Genomic DNA, 18,325 nt, shown 5'->3' on the forward strand with positions numbered 1-18,325 from the left:
GGGAGAGACTGGAGATGCAAAATAAGAGGTGGGAATAAAACAGATTTGTCACTTGAACTATGTGAAAGAAAGGAATGAAGAACATCAATGGAAGCGGTGGAGGAGGCTTTTTATTTTTTAAGAGAGAAGATGCAAAAATCCTTTTAGGAGGGGAGAAGGGAGGCGGAGGGAACGCCTGTAAAATAACTTTGTGGTAAAATCATAGAGAAGTTGGAGGCAGTAGCTAATGAGAGTGAGGGGAAGGGTGACTTGCAAAGAATAGGAAAGGTTTGGAGTAGCTGCTACAGGGAATTCAATAGGGAGTCAACGAAATGAATAAAAGGACATTAAATAGCAGTGGGAGACCAGCTGAAGTTAAAACAGCTTGAATTTGAACAGTTAAAAGCCCAAGATTTAAAGGGAACAGTACATTGAGAGACATAGGTGGAATTTAAGACGACATGTTTCCTTCTCCTTTAGGAGAGTGCAGTATGAAATAGCATATCTTAAAAGTTGGTAAGCGCTTTTACTTTATAAGGTAATTTGAAAGCTTATTTTTTATATTTCAGTTAGAAAATGTTCATCTTTCCTTTAAGTGTCGGATTTTAACTGTTACTCTTTGGGTTTTGACCAATTCTCTTGATGCTCTGCTGGTCCCCTTTCTCCACCTTTGCCTCCCTTGGAATTCATCTTCAATTTAACATTGTAACTGAATGAAAAAAATGATGTTATAGATAATCGTATAACCAGTTTCCTAATGGGGTATACATGCATACATAGCTATAGGCTTTCATCACTTAAATTCTCAGTTATATGAAGGCTTTCATTTTACATTTATTGTCTTGCCCAATTTCCTTTTATTGTTTACCTAAAAGTGAACCTTAGAGGTCTCCTGGGAGGTTGTGATTAGCCGCCACATTCGAGGTTGTAACTTCAGTTGGCTGAGGGTTTCAAATAATTCCATTTATTACCTTGGGATTTACTTGAATGCCTGATCTGAAAACCAGTCCCTTCAAATAGTTCTGGATATTTTGCAGTGCTGCATAAGCATGCCAATATATGTATTTTTAATTTTTAGTTAAAATGGTACCTGCATTTTACTGACAGTGTCAAAGTAGAATATTTTGCATAAAATCACAGATGAGCAGCCTCCCCTCCAAACTGAGTATGAATTAAGATAAAATGTAAATTGTTAATTAAGTCATGGAAGTTTACAGCATTTCAGTGTATGGGAAACTACACTTAGGCCCCAAATCATTCCACTGGAATTAGAACTTCTTCTGATGAGATATGGTACCTGCTTATACTAATTTTGTCATTATTTGTTGCGGTGGTTGGCTCCTGTCTTGTATTAATTCACAAACCTTGAGTATTTTCTTAGTTTTAATGCAGTGCCTCTCTCCATAGAGCGTCATCTCCCAAGGGTACTCTGTTTACTGCCACCTTTTTATGATTTTATATTGCATCAAGCAATTCCAAACTTACAGGGTGTTGATGTGAAAGGCTTCCTCTGGTCTTGTAGAAACCTAGCCCTGTTTAGAAGTATGTTTGGCTTATGGAAGACATTAAAATCAGAAAGGGACAAAAACAAACCCTCTGTGTAAAATTGATTATTTTAATCTCAAAGCACTGATAGTAATAGTAGAAATAGTAATGATAAAAAATAGAATAATCAAAAAGTCAAGAAAAAAGGAGACAAAACCTGCTCTCTTAGATCTAAACGACTAAATGTTTAAATTGCATGTGTTACTTAAGAACGCTACCAAGTTTATCTAGAAGACTGCAATGAGAAGGAATTCAAATAATGAAACCGAGGGTCTTTTGCGTATTGAAAGCTTCCAAAGAACTTTAACCTTTCAATGATCAATGGCCAATTTGAGTCTAGTATTTCTGCTAGAAATAGAACCGTAATCTCTAGTAATAATTAAAATATTACTGTAAACCTGATACATCTCATTAAACACATGACTTTTAATTTGTGCCTTTTCTAAAGTTGTCAAAGTATGTCTGTTCTTCAATTTCACAATTACTGATTACAGCATGAATGATCTGCCTTTCTTTTTTTATATATCAGATTTCTTAAATTTGAAACATCAAAATATCTGTGCAATGTTTTATTGCTGAAAACCCCAAATTGCTCTGCAAATAAAAAGGCCTTGATAATGTGGGCACAGCTACATACAAGGGGTAGCTTGGCCTTAGGATTTTTAACGTAATTAGAGCCATTTGAAAATAAAACATCCTTTACAGCCAAACTTATTCACCTGGAAATTTCAATCACAATAAGTTATCAGAGGCAAGCTATTTCAACAGATAGTTTAACAGCCATTTCAGTCAAAACACCTGTTGAATACAATTTGGGATTTCTCTTTTTAAAAACTGGTAAATACAAACATTTCTGTCAGTGCTGTTTTATTCTTTTTTGATACTTCTACTTTTGGTTGAGGCGTTTTCTGCCACTGCTATTTCTTCTCAATTGTCCTTTTTTTGCCCCTTATTACTTTCTTCCCACAACAGTATCGATGTAGCAAAAACATTCCGATGCCTTTTAAAAATGTCTCGTGGCTGCCTATATCCCAATCTATTATGTTAGAGTCATATCACTGCATTTTGAAAGCAATGATCATCACAACTTCTTAGCATTTTAACCCTGTACAATTTGAAATTGAAACAGTATGAAGAGATTCAAAGGGCAGTTCTTAAACCTGGTTGATGAAATGAGAAAAGAAGAAAACATGTTGTAGAAAGAGGCAGAAAAATCCAATTTAGGGTATCTGTAACTAAATAAGGAAGCAAAAAGAACCCACACATTTCTCGTTGATCCTGCTAAGTACAACTAGGGCTGAATAAAATTCAGTAAGTTTCCAACATTATTTATATTTTAGAAGAATATCAGAGAAGTTACCATAAGCCATGTAGTTGATAACGTTTTGTAAAGAAACGAAGCCTGGATTTCACTTTATGAATAACTAACAGCCTCTAGAGAAGAGGAGCACAGGAAAGGAAATATCTTGGTTTTAGAGAATGAATAGCTTGACAAGGAGTCTTAAAACAACTTTGCTAGGCCAGGAGCGGTGGCTTACGCCCGTAATCCCAGCACTTTGGGAGGCCGAGGAGGGTGGATCACGAGGTCAGGAGTTCGAGACCAGCCTGGCCAATATGGTGAAACCCTGTCTCTACCAAAAAAAAAAAAAATATATATATATATATATGTATATGTGTGTGTATATATATATATATATGTATATGTATATATAAATTAGCCAGGCATGGTGGCGCGCACTTGTTGTCCCAGTTACTCGGCCGAGGCAGGCGAATCGCTTGATCCCCGGAGGCGGAGGCTGCAGTGAGCCGAGATTGTGCCACTGCACTCTAGTCTGGGCGACAGAGTGAGAATCTGTCTCAAAACAAACAAAAACAACTTTGCTAAGGCGATCTAACCACCATATGCTGTGTGGAAAAGACCATTCCTTTTCCCTGGAATGTACCCTGCTTAGACATTTTGTTCTATAAGCTCTTAGTACTTCTGGGACACTTGATGAGTGGGGGAAGTGGAATCTTGTTTAGGACTGGAGCTATACTGGACCTTCAAAGCCAATGGAAGAGGAAGGAAAATGCACGTTCAAGAATGCAAACCCTCGCCCTTTCCTCATATTCCGTGATGACTGTTTTGAGTCCTAAACAAACATTTCCTATCAATTTTAGCGGGGAGTAGGGCCAGGGCAATCTCGACACTAAGGGACGGGGACACAGACAAGTCTGTTCCAGGACAGTGGCGGAAGTGCCATAAAATGAGGCGTCCATCTGCCACCCACAAAGCAAGTCTCTCTGTTTCCCAAAGTGTTCACAGGCTCACTACGCTTCCTGAATGTCAGTGCGAATTAGCAACCAGAACTCTGATCTGAGTATGATCTCGGACGCTTGTTCCTCTGCGCGCTCGGTAGGGGAAAATTTACACCAAGCGCGCTTAGGTGGGCTAAAGGGCTGAGCTGTTTACTTCTGAACTCGCTAGCGTCTTTCTCCCGGAAGCTAGGCGAAGCCATCTCTTAGCCCCCGCAGAGTTTGGGAGAGATGCGCAAGTGGAATTGGAGCTGCCACCTCACTTTCCACGATCTAACCCGGTGTAAGGTGGCGGAAGGGGCATGGGGAGGCACGTTCAGGAGTCGCGCTTTGCGTTTCCACCCCGACACCAGCGGAGCGCGGAGCGGATGGGTTCACAGCATAGGCCACTTTGAGAACTCTGCGTGACATTTGGGAGTTCTCTCGTCTGGCTGAGAGGCAAGAAGCAGAGGCACCACACCGCCCCCTTCTCGGACTGGATCTCTGTTCTCGGTCGAGCCTGAACCCACTCAGGTAGTCGGACGCCGGCCAGGGAGTCTCCACCTCCTCGCCAGCGGCAGCCATTCGGAGCGCTCGGGCGCAGAAGGGGTGGGGCCCATTGGCTGTGGGACGCTGCCAGTCTCCGGAGGGGGTGTGGTGGGGGTGGGGTCTGGGGCCGCAGCGGGTCCCGGCTGCTCACTGTTTGTTGAGCTTGAGCGTGAGCCGGCTGCTGAAGACTTGCGAACAGTTCGGAGCCAGCGAGAGCGCGCCAGAGAGAGCGAGAGTGAGGGAGTGAGTGCGAGGGGATCTAGAGGAGTCAGGGCGAGAAAGCGAGGGCCGGAGGACCCACGATTGAGACAGAGTGACCATGGCTGTCTCCGCATCTCCAGTGATCTCTGCAACTTCCAGCGGCGCCGGCGTCCCGGGGGGCTTATTCCGGGCCGAACCCCTGTACTCGACTCCCAGAGAGCCCCCTCGTCTTACTCCTAATATGATCAATAGTTTCATGGTTAATAGCCACAGCAACAGTGCCGGAGGCGGCGGCAGCGGCAACACCAACACCAACGAGTGCCGCATGGTCGACATGCACGGGATGAAGGTGGCTTCGTTCCTGATGGACGGCCAGGAACTGATCTGCCTGCCGCAAGTCTTTGATCTTTTTCTCAAGCACCTGGTGGGAGGCTTGCACACTGTGTACACCAAGCTGAAGAGACTGGATATATCCCCCGTGGTGTGTACTGTCGAGCAGGTCCGGATCCTCCGCGGGCTGGGGGCCATCCAGCCCGGGGTAAACCGCTGCAAACTCATCACCAGGAAAGACTTCGAAACTTTGTTCACCGATTGCACCAATGCCAGGTGAGACACTCGTTTCTTGGCTCTCCCACTTCTCTTACCCCTTTGGCCTCTTCTGCATGCCTCACCACCCTCATCCAACTTTGTTTGTAGAGTGAGTCTTAACTAGTTTGCCTCTGTTCTTCACGCTGTAAATCGGTGGGGAAGGAGGACTAGAAGCTTTCATTAATGCTGGTGCCTTCTAGTCCACGCTCAGTGCAAGGGCTTGGGTCAAAAAAAGTCCCGCAAACTGAGTTTGCAGTCCTCTATTGAAACTTTCCAGCCTTTTGCCCATATCTTGCATGGCTTTTGGCTGTTCGTGGTTATTTGTTAATTTCTCTATTTGGTTTTCTTTCCTGCTCTTTTGTGGCCGCACGGGTCGGATAGGTTTTCTTCTGAACACGGATACCAAGGGCTTTCTCTGGGGGCTGGCTGAGCTGTAAACTGGGCTCCTAAGCTGGCAAGCCAGAACACAGCATTTGGGGCATGCAGGGGGTGGGAAGTCTAGAATCCATCCCAGAGGGTGATTCGATCCCCATCCCGTGTGTTTGTTGTGAGAATGTGTGGGGTGTGTGGTGTTGTTGTTTGTGGTGGTGTTGGTGTGTGTGTGTGCAAGTGCGCGTGAGAACGTATGCTCATGCTTGCTGCGCAAAGCTCCCCAGTACACGATACAGGAAAGTCGATGGATACTATTTTTACAAAAGGACGACGACAAATATCACTTTCCTGGGATCGTCCGTTTTGGGTTATCTGCAGAGGGCAATATGGGGCATGAATCACTGTGGCTGGGACTGGATTGGAGGTTGGTGTACAAGTTGGCAGATTTCTAGAGAGGATGCTCTCAGCTCTTCCAGGCGAACAGTTGGAAGGATCCCATTCCCTTAAAGACGGGATTCCTTAAATGATGATGGCCAGCTTCCCTGGTTGTAAGTGTACCTCCTTCATATCACAGTTTAGAAGTACACTAGTGAATAAATGTCCATTTGTATATGAGAAGCAAATTGTGTTCAATGTTTCTGAGTTTAAAAAGAAAAAAGTATACTCAAGATTATCTGACTTTTTAAACGCCTGTGAATTAGTCTTCTAGTGTTTATTCCATCTCCAGTTTGGTAACATCTCAGGAAAGCACAGATTTGGCACAAAAATCACCATCACGTGGTTAAAAGGAGCAAAGGATTTTGTTGTAAAACAGCACTACTGCTTATTATTTTGCAAAAATAAAATAAAAAACCAACAACTTTCTCAAAATGAACTTTAAATCATAAAATCTCTGGGTCTGTGAACTAAAACTGTAACAGTTTGCCACATCTGTTGTAAAATCCAAATTGCCATGTATAGTTGAATGATACTGACAACTTGTAGGCAAACTGTTGCTTACTGCTGCAATAAGATAATGCTGCAGAACTTACAAGGGAACCTTTTTCCTTCTTCTTTTTTTTCTTCAATTGAGCAGTGTTTTTCTGTGTTCAAGCAATTAAACAGAAAACTATTTATGTGAGAACTCCTACCTGATTCATATTTAGGGCTTACAAAGCTGGTTTATTATATCAGCTTTTCTTAAGGAAGATAGATGGCCTTGAAACACAAAGGATAACAGCTCCCTCAATAAAACAGGCAATTATGGATTGTAAGAGTAAAAAGACAATTTTATTTCAACTACAAAGCATTTTATTAGTACACAAACTAAAAAGGTTACAAGGGACTTCAGATAGTGGCCATCTAATTCATTTGTTGCCATCCAAAAACACTCAAGCATTTAAATAATTGCAGACATGAAAACCTATTTTCTTATTAACTCTCTCTCTTTATCAGTCTCTCATCTCTCCATCCCTGTTCTTTCTCTCTTCCCCCTCTCCCATCTCTAAAAATGCCCATTCTTAAAGTGGAACAATTATTACACTTAGGAAATTCTTCCTTCCTCAGTTAATTTGCACATTCTTGAGAACAACCTATGACCATGATTTTCAAATAAATAGATTAGTATTTTAATATGATTTTGATACTTTTCTCTATAAATGGAAACTTTTCCTAATTTTTATTAGAGCTACTTACTAAAAAAAAATCCAGAGGCAGGTGATCTTGTAATATTTTTGGACCCTGTTATACCATGTATTTTTAGATTATTATTTTTATCTAATTAGCTTTTATTTACTGCTTATCACAGCAATAGTAACTTTTCGTGTGTGTGAATTGCTTTTGTGTATGTGTGTGTATAAAGGTGATAGAGAAATATTAAATATGTAGGAAGAAATAGATCTGTGATGTGATTCATGTGCCTTCTATTGCATTTTATTTTCTTTATGGGTATTTGGTTTATTATATTCATATTTTAAAACTGTGTTACAAGTATTGCAATTTTATTAATTGTAAAAATTTATGAAATATATTCTATGAATGCAATCCATTACTGAAGACGAGGAAAACTACTAGAAACACACCTAAATTGCAATTTTAGATAGAAGACAACCACAATTTCCGGGAAAAATCTAATTAATGGTAAAATGATATCAACAGATTTTACTGATTCGAAGTGCCCTCCTAACCACATTATTAAAATTACAAAATATAATAATGCATTTAATAACTGCTTTATGACGTTAGGTAAGATTATTTACAGAAATGTATACTTTAAGTTACTCCCAAAATCTGAATTTTTAAAGAAAATTGCGAAATTTTTAGATCAACATTATTTCTGTGACTTTTCTACTCAGTGAAAAGAAAGGTAAGGGATGTAAACAGGAAAGAGGTCCAAGAGAGACAAAGTAAGGTAGATGAGACTCGAGGCCAGTGAGAGAGTAGAAATGCAGGAAAAGAGCAGAGTGATGCCTTGAGACAGAGTGAAAGATGGAACAGAAAAGCCTATAGAGATGCCCCAAGATGAGTGATGTACCAATGGAGATCTGGCTAAAGAGGATTGTCCTTCAGGACTCATGACTTCTTAGTGCTTCTAGCTAAGAGCAGGGAGGGAAGTGCAAGGAAAAAGTAAATGTTTAGCGAATGGAAACTCTTAAACACTATTCTTATTTCAAAGAAGAGATTCATCTTCATCGCTTGATGGATAAATGTTCATAATATGTTGTTGAATGGAAGGCCTATTTGTAATGGTGTCATTGGCAATTTTCTCTTTCTGTATAATAAACATTTCTTCCCCTCTCTGTTGAGTATGTGGGGAAGAGTACAAGTCCTGGCTTAGAGCATTTGGAATGCTTTCTGTGCTATCCCAGAACACACAAAATGGACTGTTTTCAAATTGGTCACTTTCAAGGACCTTAAGGTATTGCCACTAAGTGACATTTTGATTTGCTTCAGTGCCCATTATGTGCACTGAAGAAAAATGAATGAGTAAAATATATACATAATTGTTTCTTTGATAGTACTGAAAGTCACAGCAAGAACTACCAGTGCCTTATATTAACTATTTTGTTGTTAGCCAATTATCAAAATATTCAGTTGTCTTCCTAGAAAATAAGTTAAGAAATAATATCTGCTTCAACTACTAGAGAGGTAGTAAGATTAAAACTCTTGACCATTCATTGTTCTGTTCGACAAGTCAAGGTTTACATCACTGTAATTTCAAAGAACTGTACAACATTTTTCCTTCATGACTGTTAACTTCTAAAATTAATTATAAGGATATGATTTTGAGGATTATTTTTTAAATGATAAAAAGAATCAACACTAAATGGGAAAAATTACTATACTGTTTTGGATTTTGTTTTTGCAGATAAAGCACTGTGATTTCTGTTTAATATTTTGTGCAAGAAAACTTAGAGTTTTTAATACCAGAGAGAACAGGCAGGTTTAGAAAGTAAATGTTGACAATTTTCACTCTTATGCAATAGATTTTTCTTACTAAATTCTCCTAAGTTTAATGCAGCAGTAAAATAGTAAATTAAAAATTGTTTTTCCTAAATATGAAAATTACTAAACAATCAATAAATTTTAGTGTTTCTCTTTTTACCTACCTATCAACATAAAAGTAAAATATTGTCAGATTTCATGACCAGCATTTAATTTTGTTTGAGGACCAACTGATTAAATGTTATTCGGTCATTTAGAGTTAAATGGGTGCTTGAAGAAACAAGAAAGTATGATTAAGAAAATATTTTAGTAATGCATTTGGAGACATGATTCAACATATATTCAAACAAATAGAATTCAGTTTTTAAAGTAAAATTTCCAATTGTGGTTTCTTGTTATTTTGATAGTATATAAACAGAACATAAATACGGTTTTATATTAAAGAGATTTTTAATATCAAAGCACATTTTACAACATTTTAAGACTATTTTCAAATACTAGAAATATGGTTATTATGAGCACTCAATGAGTTTGGCTTTGTAGTCACACTTGATGAGTACTTCATAGTTCATGATCCATACAGAGTAGCATAATTTACTTTGAAAATTTATGTTTTACATTTACAGTTAGGCAATGTCAAATTTTTGCAGAACTTGAATCACTTTCCTGAGTTAATATTTTGTATGGCTTACATTTTCAGTAATGATAAAAACATTTTAGAAAAGAATCTGTGTAGTAAATGCACATTTTATTCTATAGGACGATGAAAAGATAGTCATATTGTCTGTTAAAAGCAGCCACATGGTCAACAATGCTCTGTCCTTTATGAGAAGAATGATGTCAAGATTATAATTAAAGCAATTATAATTATATGCCAATGCATAGACTTTCCATGTTTACATTCATTTTAAATATACGCTTCTGAATAACCAACAGTTTTGTATTTAACTACTTTAGCTGGTATTCATATGTGCCTCACTCATTTATTAGGTGATGGATACTACATTAAAGAAATGATCCATGACATGATGCAGTATATCTCTGGATTTTTATGTATCATATTATCCTCAATGTATAGCACATGAATGTCAATAAATAATTAGGACATGATGGTCTTCAGACATTAATGTTTTATATGGTTTTACACAGGAAATACCTAGTACCTATAGAAGATATCAAGTCTGAATTATTTGATGCTTTCTTAGGTAACCTTATTTTGTCTTAATGAAATTCATAGATGTCTTTAACATGCTTCTAGCAGACAAATATAATTGTGAAAAGCCTAATCACAACATGTTATATTTCAGTTGGTAATCTAGCTATCCAGTGGCACTTTATCTTATGCATTTAGAGATACAAATGATTTGGGGTTATCTACTCTATACATTTTAAATATGTATTAAAACCATCCTAATTGATCCAAAACTGAAAATATTATGTTTTTGTGAAAAAGACATCAAACCTTTCCCTCAAAGCAAAACAATTAGGTATTAATGATATTCTTGTTGCATATTCAAAAAGCCTTTGGTTGCATTTATTTCCTCCTTTTCTTCCCTTTCACCATCTCAACCTGCAAAACTCTTCACTGTCACTTCAGATCACACAATTCTAAAAAGATAAAACAACATTTAAACACATTTGCTTTGGAAGGGAAATTGAGCATTTGTACCCAATAAGCCTGATTGTGCAACTGCATGCAAATTGTGTTTTGATTTATCTCTTTTACACTTTTTTCCATTTGAATTGATCTTGCATTAATTTCACCAAGCGGCTCTGTGAGGCTGCAGATGTTGCCCTGTGTTTAATAAATCAATGAGACAGATCTGAATGAATCACTTCAGATGGATTCTCTGCTCGGTTTGATGTCTAGATGTTATTCTTAGCTTGTTATCATGAAAGATGCATTAATGTTCCCATACACTGCCAGCAATGTCAAAGAGATTGAAGCTTTTAAAGTGGCGGCATCCCTTTTTCCATTTTCTGCTAGAACAACTAAATTTATTTTATTTGCGAATCGGAGAAAAATACCAAATCAATCTTAAGATTTTTCATGGGAAAGAGTCTCAGTACTCATGCTATATTGTGAACTATTCCAAAATGGTGGAAATCAACATATTAAAGCCTAAATATAGTGTAGCTGCTTAATAGTGCCTCTACATTAATATTTAATCATAGCAGGAAAAATGAGAATTAGTAATATATGATTGGGACACATTGAAAGTGTCACTATAAATAGAATAATACTGTATCCAAATTGATTACAGAAGGGTGTTAGTTTTTAAATCCTTACTAATAAGCTTTTTGTTGGCTTAATGCAGCTGCAATATACTCTTATGAAGGGATTTAGAACCCCTTCAGGATTTAATATTTTTTTTAGTAGAAAGGAGACAGCCTGTCCATTGTGTATTCATCGTTTATTCACTTTGTAATGCTGAAAATCCCAGGAAAGTTTATTTCATTTTAATATATTTATATTCTTGCTAATTATTTGTAAATCATAAATTATCCAGTAGCAATAAATGCTACTTTTATAGTTTAATTTCTTAAACTATAGAAAAGCATATGGTCACCAAAAGGAACTTTGATATATGCTAGTGAAATTTATTACTTACCTGCATTAAATATCATAACTACTGTACTTCATTTCATTTAACCCATGGCTTTGTTTCCTTGATTCTGAGAGAGAAACAATGCTGTCAATTGATGTGAAATATTTTGAATTTAATATTGTAGGTGATATAACTTTTCAGTTAGTCTGATATTTGAAAATGCAAATTTTAAAAAGGAGGTTCAAATTTTCTCTTATTCAGCTTTCTGAAGAATATATATTTTAAAAATCAGTTTTTAGAAGTAGATCCTCTTTGAAAGCCTACACAGTATTCCTTAATCATAATTTTATTCCTACCTTTGTTAGAATAGGAAAACAGTAAACACTGTTAAATGATACTATTTAGATCTCAAATTCAGGAAAAATTGTATCCCCAGTGGTTAGGCTAATGTTGGATGTTTATGATATGTATACTATTATCTATGGTAGAGTTTAAAGAAAAGTTGAAAATGAACTTCAATAAATTATGGAAAATAGTTAACTTTTTTTCAATTTTTCTTTAAAATGTGTAAATGCCTTTATGGTGGTATCTCACCACATCCTTCTTCAACACTAAATTTGTATGTTAAAATTGGTGAAAATATTATACTGAGACTGTGAATTTAAGAAGTAACACAAATTGTTTTATGCAAAATTGAATATGTTTTAAGAAAAAGATATCTTTATCAATACCTATCATGGTATCCTTAAAAAAGAACTGAATTTGTTACATAAAACGAAACCTTGGGTTTTTAATAATAATTTCTGAGGAGTCATTTTTAACTCCAGTAATGCTCTTTGAAAAGGTTCATTAAGCCTAATGTTCTGTGTATATTAGACATTTAATTCACATTTGTTGAATGAATACAACTATGCATACACATATACACACGTTTATTCCTCTTATTAGAATTCTTTGCAGTATATGACGTTCCTTAACAAAAGGTAAGAAATAGTTAAAGTATGCAGTTATTGAAGATATACTAATCCTGAAATTTTAAATCCAAAATAAAACAATTTGTAATCATGCCATAAACCTTTCACAAATACATATGTAAAGGTATCAAAATCTAATATATGAACTTAGAATATTTGAAATGAAGTATATCTTCAAAGCAAGTATGACTTCTTGATATTTCCCTTAGGTGAAAACCCAGTAGAGATGCTCAAATATTATGAAAAGGCAAGAATTAATAAATAAAATGAGCCTAAGACCATAAAATGATTATTGGTGATTTAGATTTATACTACTTGATATGAACACTAACCCTTGTGGCAGTTGACTTGTGATCCTGTTTTCAAACAGTAAATGCATGTGTATTCAAAATGAGTTGGTAAAAGGAGGGTTTTCCTCCCTTCTTTCTAGTCTGTGAATAGAACACAAATACATGTTAAAAAGAATGATTTGATTTTTTTCCTGAATAATCTTAAGGCCCAATCCAATGAAACTCAAATTTGCATGAAGTATCCTCCTCACCACCCATTTAAAAGAATAACTTAGTTCTTTCAGGTGTAATTAATTTTGAAGAGTAAAATTTCCTTTAATCTAGGAACCCTGAAGTTGAAACTACTCGTATCTGTGTACTGTTTTGACCCATCACAATTACTTTGTTTATTAGAGCAAATTGTGGTGGAAACTTTGTAATTATACTACTGGAAAAAGTATATGATACAGGAAAGTTAAAAAATAATAAGCCACAGTATTTTTATTGCTATGTAATCTTTTTATTTTTAAACAAATTGACTGTTTAATGGTGTGTAATGTAGTGTGTATACAAAGCTATATAGCATTCGATTGCAATTGTGTACAATGATCTTATCAGGTTGCTGGCAACTACTAGCTAGTAACAGCATTTGGGCTACATTTAGTCTATCTGCTATTTATGTGATGAGTTAAAAAGAAAAAAGTAATATTGATCTGTCGCCGGATTAAAGTTTGAAATGGGCAACAGCCTGAACACAAAAGCCTTTTTTTATGATTTCTCAGCTTGCCATTGATCTAGTTTTATTGCATTCATTATTTATTAAAAGAATTTGCAAGCTAAACATAACGTTAAGCTAGTTTGCACACAGGGACCGCACTTAGGAAATTGAATGGAAATTGCATTAGAGATGAACATCTGTGCTATTTTTCCACTCATGTGTTTATGGGTTTGTATAAAAGGTGTATTGGATTAACAGTTATAACCATTATAGCTTACAGCAATATGTTAGTTTCTGAGCTTTCAGTTATTTTGAGAGAAGTCTATCTCTCGTTTGTCTAAAAAGTATAGTACTATCATCACAAGCAATATTAATTATGTATTTATTTTTATGAACAGTATTTAGAAAAATTTATTTTTATCATACTGTTAATGCATTATGTATATTATGTATACATTATGAGATATCCTGCTATACTGAAGTAAAAACATTTTGAAAACATATGTAATTATCATATAAGACTATACTATCTCTTAATGGCCTTTGGTAGCAGGGTATATAGGTGCAATTACAGAGCACCTATTTTAAGAATCTTGAGTTTAATGCCATATTAAAGCATACTAAATTCACAGAAACTATATAAAAACTTTAATATGATAAAAAAGATCATCCATAAAATATTATATATGTAGTCAAAGCCTTGATCATTCTAAAATGATAGTAAATGTGCAGACACTGAAGACTTGCTCTATATAACACTACTGATGATAAGATGGGATGCATTATGATATGGTTCCCCTTTTGGGTTCAATTTAAGGAAGTTTAATTACCAAACCGCAAGTTGACCTCCCCAGAGGACATAAGTTAGACGTCAGTGAGTATGGGTTTTTTTTTGTGTATGTGTGTTTTGTTTTTGTTTTTGTTTTTGTTTGGGACAAGGTCTGGCTCTGTCACCCAGGCAGGAGTGCAGTGGCAACCAGTGAGTATGTCTTTTGCTGTATTGTCTTTAAGCTGTAGACATTTGGAAAATTCATGTCTATCTATTTAATTATTGGAATTTAAATAAAAACTTCTTCACAACCATTTTGATCGCTCATGATTAGATTTGTTATGATAGCCTGTGCGTGTGTGTGTGTGTGTGTGTGTGTGTGTGTGTCTATCCAGCACTTATTAAGGGTATTCTTTGTGGTGCCAGGCAGTGGTCTAGGTGCTAGGTGCTGTGAACAAAATGAACAAAACAGTCTGTTCTTTCATGGACCATACAGACTACCATCATCCTATCATTAGCTTGGGGTGTATAAGCTGTATTATCCCTCCTATTATATTTACTAAATTATGAAATATTTGAGATTACAAAATTTTGCCACATCTATTATTGAATAATCCTTAAATTTCCTTTCCCATATCTGCCTCATGCATTATATCAGTAAACATTAGACTTTTTTCAGTCTTCGGAATTATACCAGAAAAGTCCAACTAAAAATAGTCAGTTATTAAGATACAAAACAAGGTATTTTAGTTTTATGAGTGCAGAAAGTGTTCTTATCTTATAAAGTACACATAAAAAGGAGCATGAAATAAAACATGTATTTCCACTTAAGAATGACCATAGTTAATTGACCTTAGTAACTTTTTATGATATATATTTGTTAAAAGGGATATGAATTCTTAAAATTCATAAAGTTAATCAATCCATGAGACACACGTTTTTGTTATAAAACATGCAACTGTGGATTTTTAAAAAAATTATGTTAAAAAGCTTGCTTTGATTTGTGTTAAGAGTTTTAAACTAGTAAGATCCTCAATCTTAGAGCATCATTTGCTTTGCATGTGGTCCTATACAATATTATGCCAAAAATTAAAACAGAGATGAGAGTTGTTTATTTTTGTTCATCCAGAGTAGATTGACCCTTAAATATGTTATATTTAAATGTAAATAACTTTACAAAACCAGATTATTTGCAAACATGTATAATTAAATGTTTAATGTTACTGTTAAGCTTGCTGCTTTGAAAATATCCTGTAATCTGCTAAACTTCTAAATTTATTTTGTAGAAAAATCTGTGAGTTCCCTCTAGGTTTTTATCTGAGGTATGCAAAAGGGGAATTTGTTCATAGAAAAAAAATTACTCCATAGTACATTTTATGCAAAGCATACAATCTTTAGGTTTCACTTTATAAGCCAATTAGCATATTCACTTTAAACATGATATTTTCCAAGTCAATTCATTTCAACAAATATTTAGTAAGCACCTACTATGTGCAAGTCTCCTTATCAGGGGAAGTGGTGATACTAAGAACTTGCCACATTCTTATTGTCTCATCTCCAGATTATCTAGGTTGAGTTTTATTGTTTCATGGTTAACTCTCAGCTAACCTACATTAGTGGAAGGAAGAGTAAACAATACATATAATTCAAAAACGTGGAAAATTAAAATAACATTGATTTGGCTTTGCAGTGCATTATAAAATGTTCTCAGCATATTTACCTGTCTAAATATATTTTACTTATTCTAATATTAAATTTTATTTCCTTTTTTTCTGATTAAACTCTGTTTTAGTGGGTCTGCAAAATTGTGTGACAGATTTTGATCAAGTTGTTTCCATTAAAAAGTACTGATTTTAAAAACTAATAACTTAAAACTGCCACATGTAAAAAAGAAAACAAAAAAAACAAAGTGTTCCACAAAACATTCTGTCTTCCTTCTAAAGATTTTACAATGCCTTGTTATCATTAACCAGTCTTTTACTATTAAACTTAAATGTCCCATTGAAACAAACAGTTCAAAGATTCTTCTTCCACCACTGATTAAGACTGGGGTGGCAGGTATTAGGGATGATATTCATTTAGCCTTCTGAGCTTTCTGGGCAGACTTGGTGACCTTGCCAGCTCCAGCATCCTTCTGGTCCACTGCCTTGATGACACCCACAGCAACTGTCTGTCTCATATCACAAACACCAAAGTGACCCAGAGGAGGATAGTCTGAGAAGCTCTCAATACACATGAGGTTGCCAGGAACCATATCAATGATGGCAGCATCACCGGACTTCAAGAATTTAGAGCCATCTTCCAGCTTCTTACCAGAATGGTGATCAATCTTTTCCTTCAGTACAGCAAACTTGCATGCAGTGTGAGCCATGTGGCAATCCAGTACAGGAGTATAGCCAGCACTGATTTGGCCTGGATGGTTCAGGATGATCACCTGAGCAGTGATGCCGGCTGCTTTCATTGGTGGGCCATTTTTGCTGTCACCAGCAATGTTGCCACCATGAACATCCTTGACAGACACATTCTTGATATTGAAGCCCACGTTGTTCCCGGGAATAAAGCTTTATTTCATTTCACTCGAAGCTTTATTTTATTTCACTCAAAGCTTCCTGGTGCATTTCAACAGACTTTATTTCAGTTGTAACATCGACTGCAGCAAAGGTGACCACCGTACCGGGTTTGAGAACACCAGTCTTCACTTGACCACCAAGTACAGTACCAATGCCACCAATTTTGTGGACATCCTGGAGAGGCAGGCGCAAGGGCTTGTCGGTTGGACCAGATGGTTGTAGGATGTAGTCCAGAGCCTCAAGCAGCGTGGTTCCACTGTCATTGCCATCTTTACAGGTGACTTTCCATCCCTCGAACGAAGGCACGTTAGCAGTTGGCTCCAGCATGTTGTCATCATTCCAACCAGAAATTGGCACAAATGCTACTGTGTTGGGGTTGTAGCCAATTTTCTTAATGTAAGTGCTGACTTCCTTAATGATTTCCTCATATCTCTTCTGGCTGCAGGGTGGCTCAGTGGAATTCATTTTGTTAACACCAACAATTAGTTGTTTCACATCCAATGTGTAAGCCAGAAGGGCATGCTCACTGGTCTGCCCATTCTTGGAGATACCAGCTTCAAATTCACCAACACCAGCAGCAACAATCAGGACAGCACAGTCAATCTGAGATGTCCCTGTAATCACGTTCTTAATGGATACAGTAGTCATTACAGGTGTTAGCAGATCAAAACCTGGCAAATTACATGAGGCCAGTTACTGACTTTAACACACCTTCCTGTGTTCAGAACCCCTAAATAACCGTCTTCCTTCAGTTAAATAAAAATTTCTTGACACCAGAGGAATTATAGCTTTGGGTTAGAATGCATTGATAAGTATAACTCTAAATCAGATTTTTGTGAAGCGTTTCTACTCTGTGAAGAGAATAATTAATTGATTTTCAGCTTGCAATTAAGAAAAGGAACATTATATAGTCTTGATGCTGATTATATCCTGTCAAGAGCAGTCATTTTCATGATGGGCACATATAGAACATTGTGACCTCTAAAGAGAGTAGTAACTGCTCCAGTGTTTAATTGGTATACGTACATTTGATATAGCCACATTCTCAAATTTGCAGTTCTTTTGCGTTGTTCCTTGTCATGCTAGAAGACTGACAGGTTTTTGTTATTTTAGGGGCATGTTCTTTTTTGTAAAGTCGTATGATGTTTACATAATCCCTATTCTGCCACAATCTAAAGCTTTTATTATTCTTCCTTGTTTTAAAGTGAAAGCAAGTTTATCACGAAAGTAAAGGAATAAAGGAATGACTACTCCATAGGCAGAGCAGCCTAAAGCTTTCATTATTCTTTACAGTTTTGTCTCATTGAATTGAATGACAGATATGCTGTGTATTAAGTTTGGTATTTTGTTTCTTTTTTTTAATTTTTGTTTTTTGTTTCCAAGATGGTTCTCAGTTTTTAAACGTAAATAAAATCCAAGAATTCCTTTTTTTTGAGGTCTTTCTCTACATTAGTGGGAAATATGTAAAAGCCTTTGTCCCATATGGATTCATGTTCCTTCAAAGAAGGGGCAGTGAAGCTCAATAATTTAGTTTTCTGTTTAGTT

At 36.2% G+C, this 18,325-nt stretch overlaps 2 protein-coding genes across 3 annotated transcripts in view; one reads left to right on the plus strand and one right to left on the minus strand.

Moving 5' to 3' along the window:
* Positions 1-4,496: 4,496 nt before the first annotated feature.
* The window catches only part of DACH2 (dachshund family transcription factor 2), a 675,532-nt gene continuing 661,703 nt past the window's right edge, over positions 4,497-18,325 (plus strand). For both annotated transcript variants that reach the window (XM_055375960.1, XM_019018988.2), the window contains exon 1: positions 4,497-5,154. In XM_055375960.1, the coding sequence (XP_055231935.1) occupies positions 4,667-5,154 (488 nt within the window). In that variant the 5' untranslated portion in view covers positions 4,497-4,666. The remainder of the gene's footprint in view (positions 5,155-18,325) is intronic.
* LOC101136757 (putative elongation factor 1-alpha-like 3) lies at positions 16,242-17,260 on the minus strand. The gene is made up of 2 exons (XM_004064465.4): positions 16,804-17,260; positions 16,242-16,769 (listed from the first exon to the last, which is right to left on the minus strand). Exons 1-2 carry the CDS (start codon positions 17,243-17,245, stop codon positions 16,285-16,287), a joined length of 927 nt encoding a protein of 308 aa, XP_004064513.2. The 5' UTR covers positions 17,246-17,260; the 3' UTR covers positions 16,242-16,284.

This window comes from Gorilla gorilla, chromosome X, assembly GCF_029281585.2.
Source record: "Gorilla gorilla gorilla isolate KB3781 chromosome X, NHGRI_mGorGor1-v2.1_pri, whole genome shotgun sequence".
Taxonomy (NCBI): domain Eukaryota; kingdom Metazoa; phylum Chordata; class Mammalia; order Primates; family Hominidae; genus Gorilla; species Gorilla gorilla.

Excerpts from the sequence above, each read along its gene's own strand:
- LOC101136757 (XM_004064465.4), bottom strand. The coding sequence starts at position 17,245 with ATGAATTCCACTGAGCCACCCTGCAGCCAGAAGAGATATGAGGAAATC. Across the intron at positions 16,770-16,803 it reads CCAGGAAGCTTTGAGTGAAA|TTATTCCCGGGAACAACGTG; the intron begins TAAAATAAAGCT and ends TGAAATAAAGCT.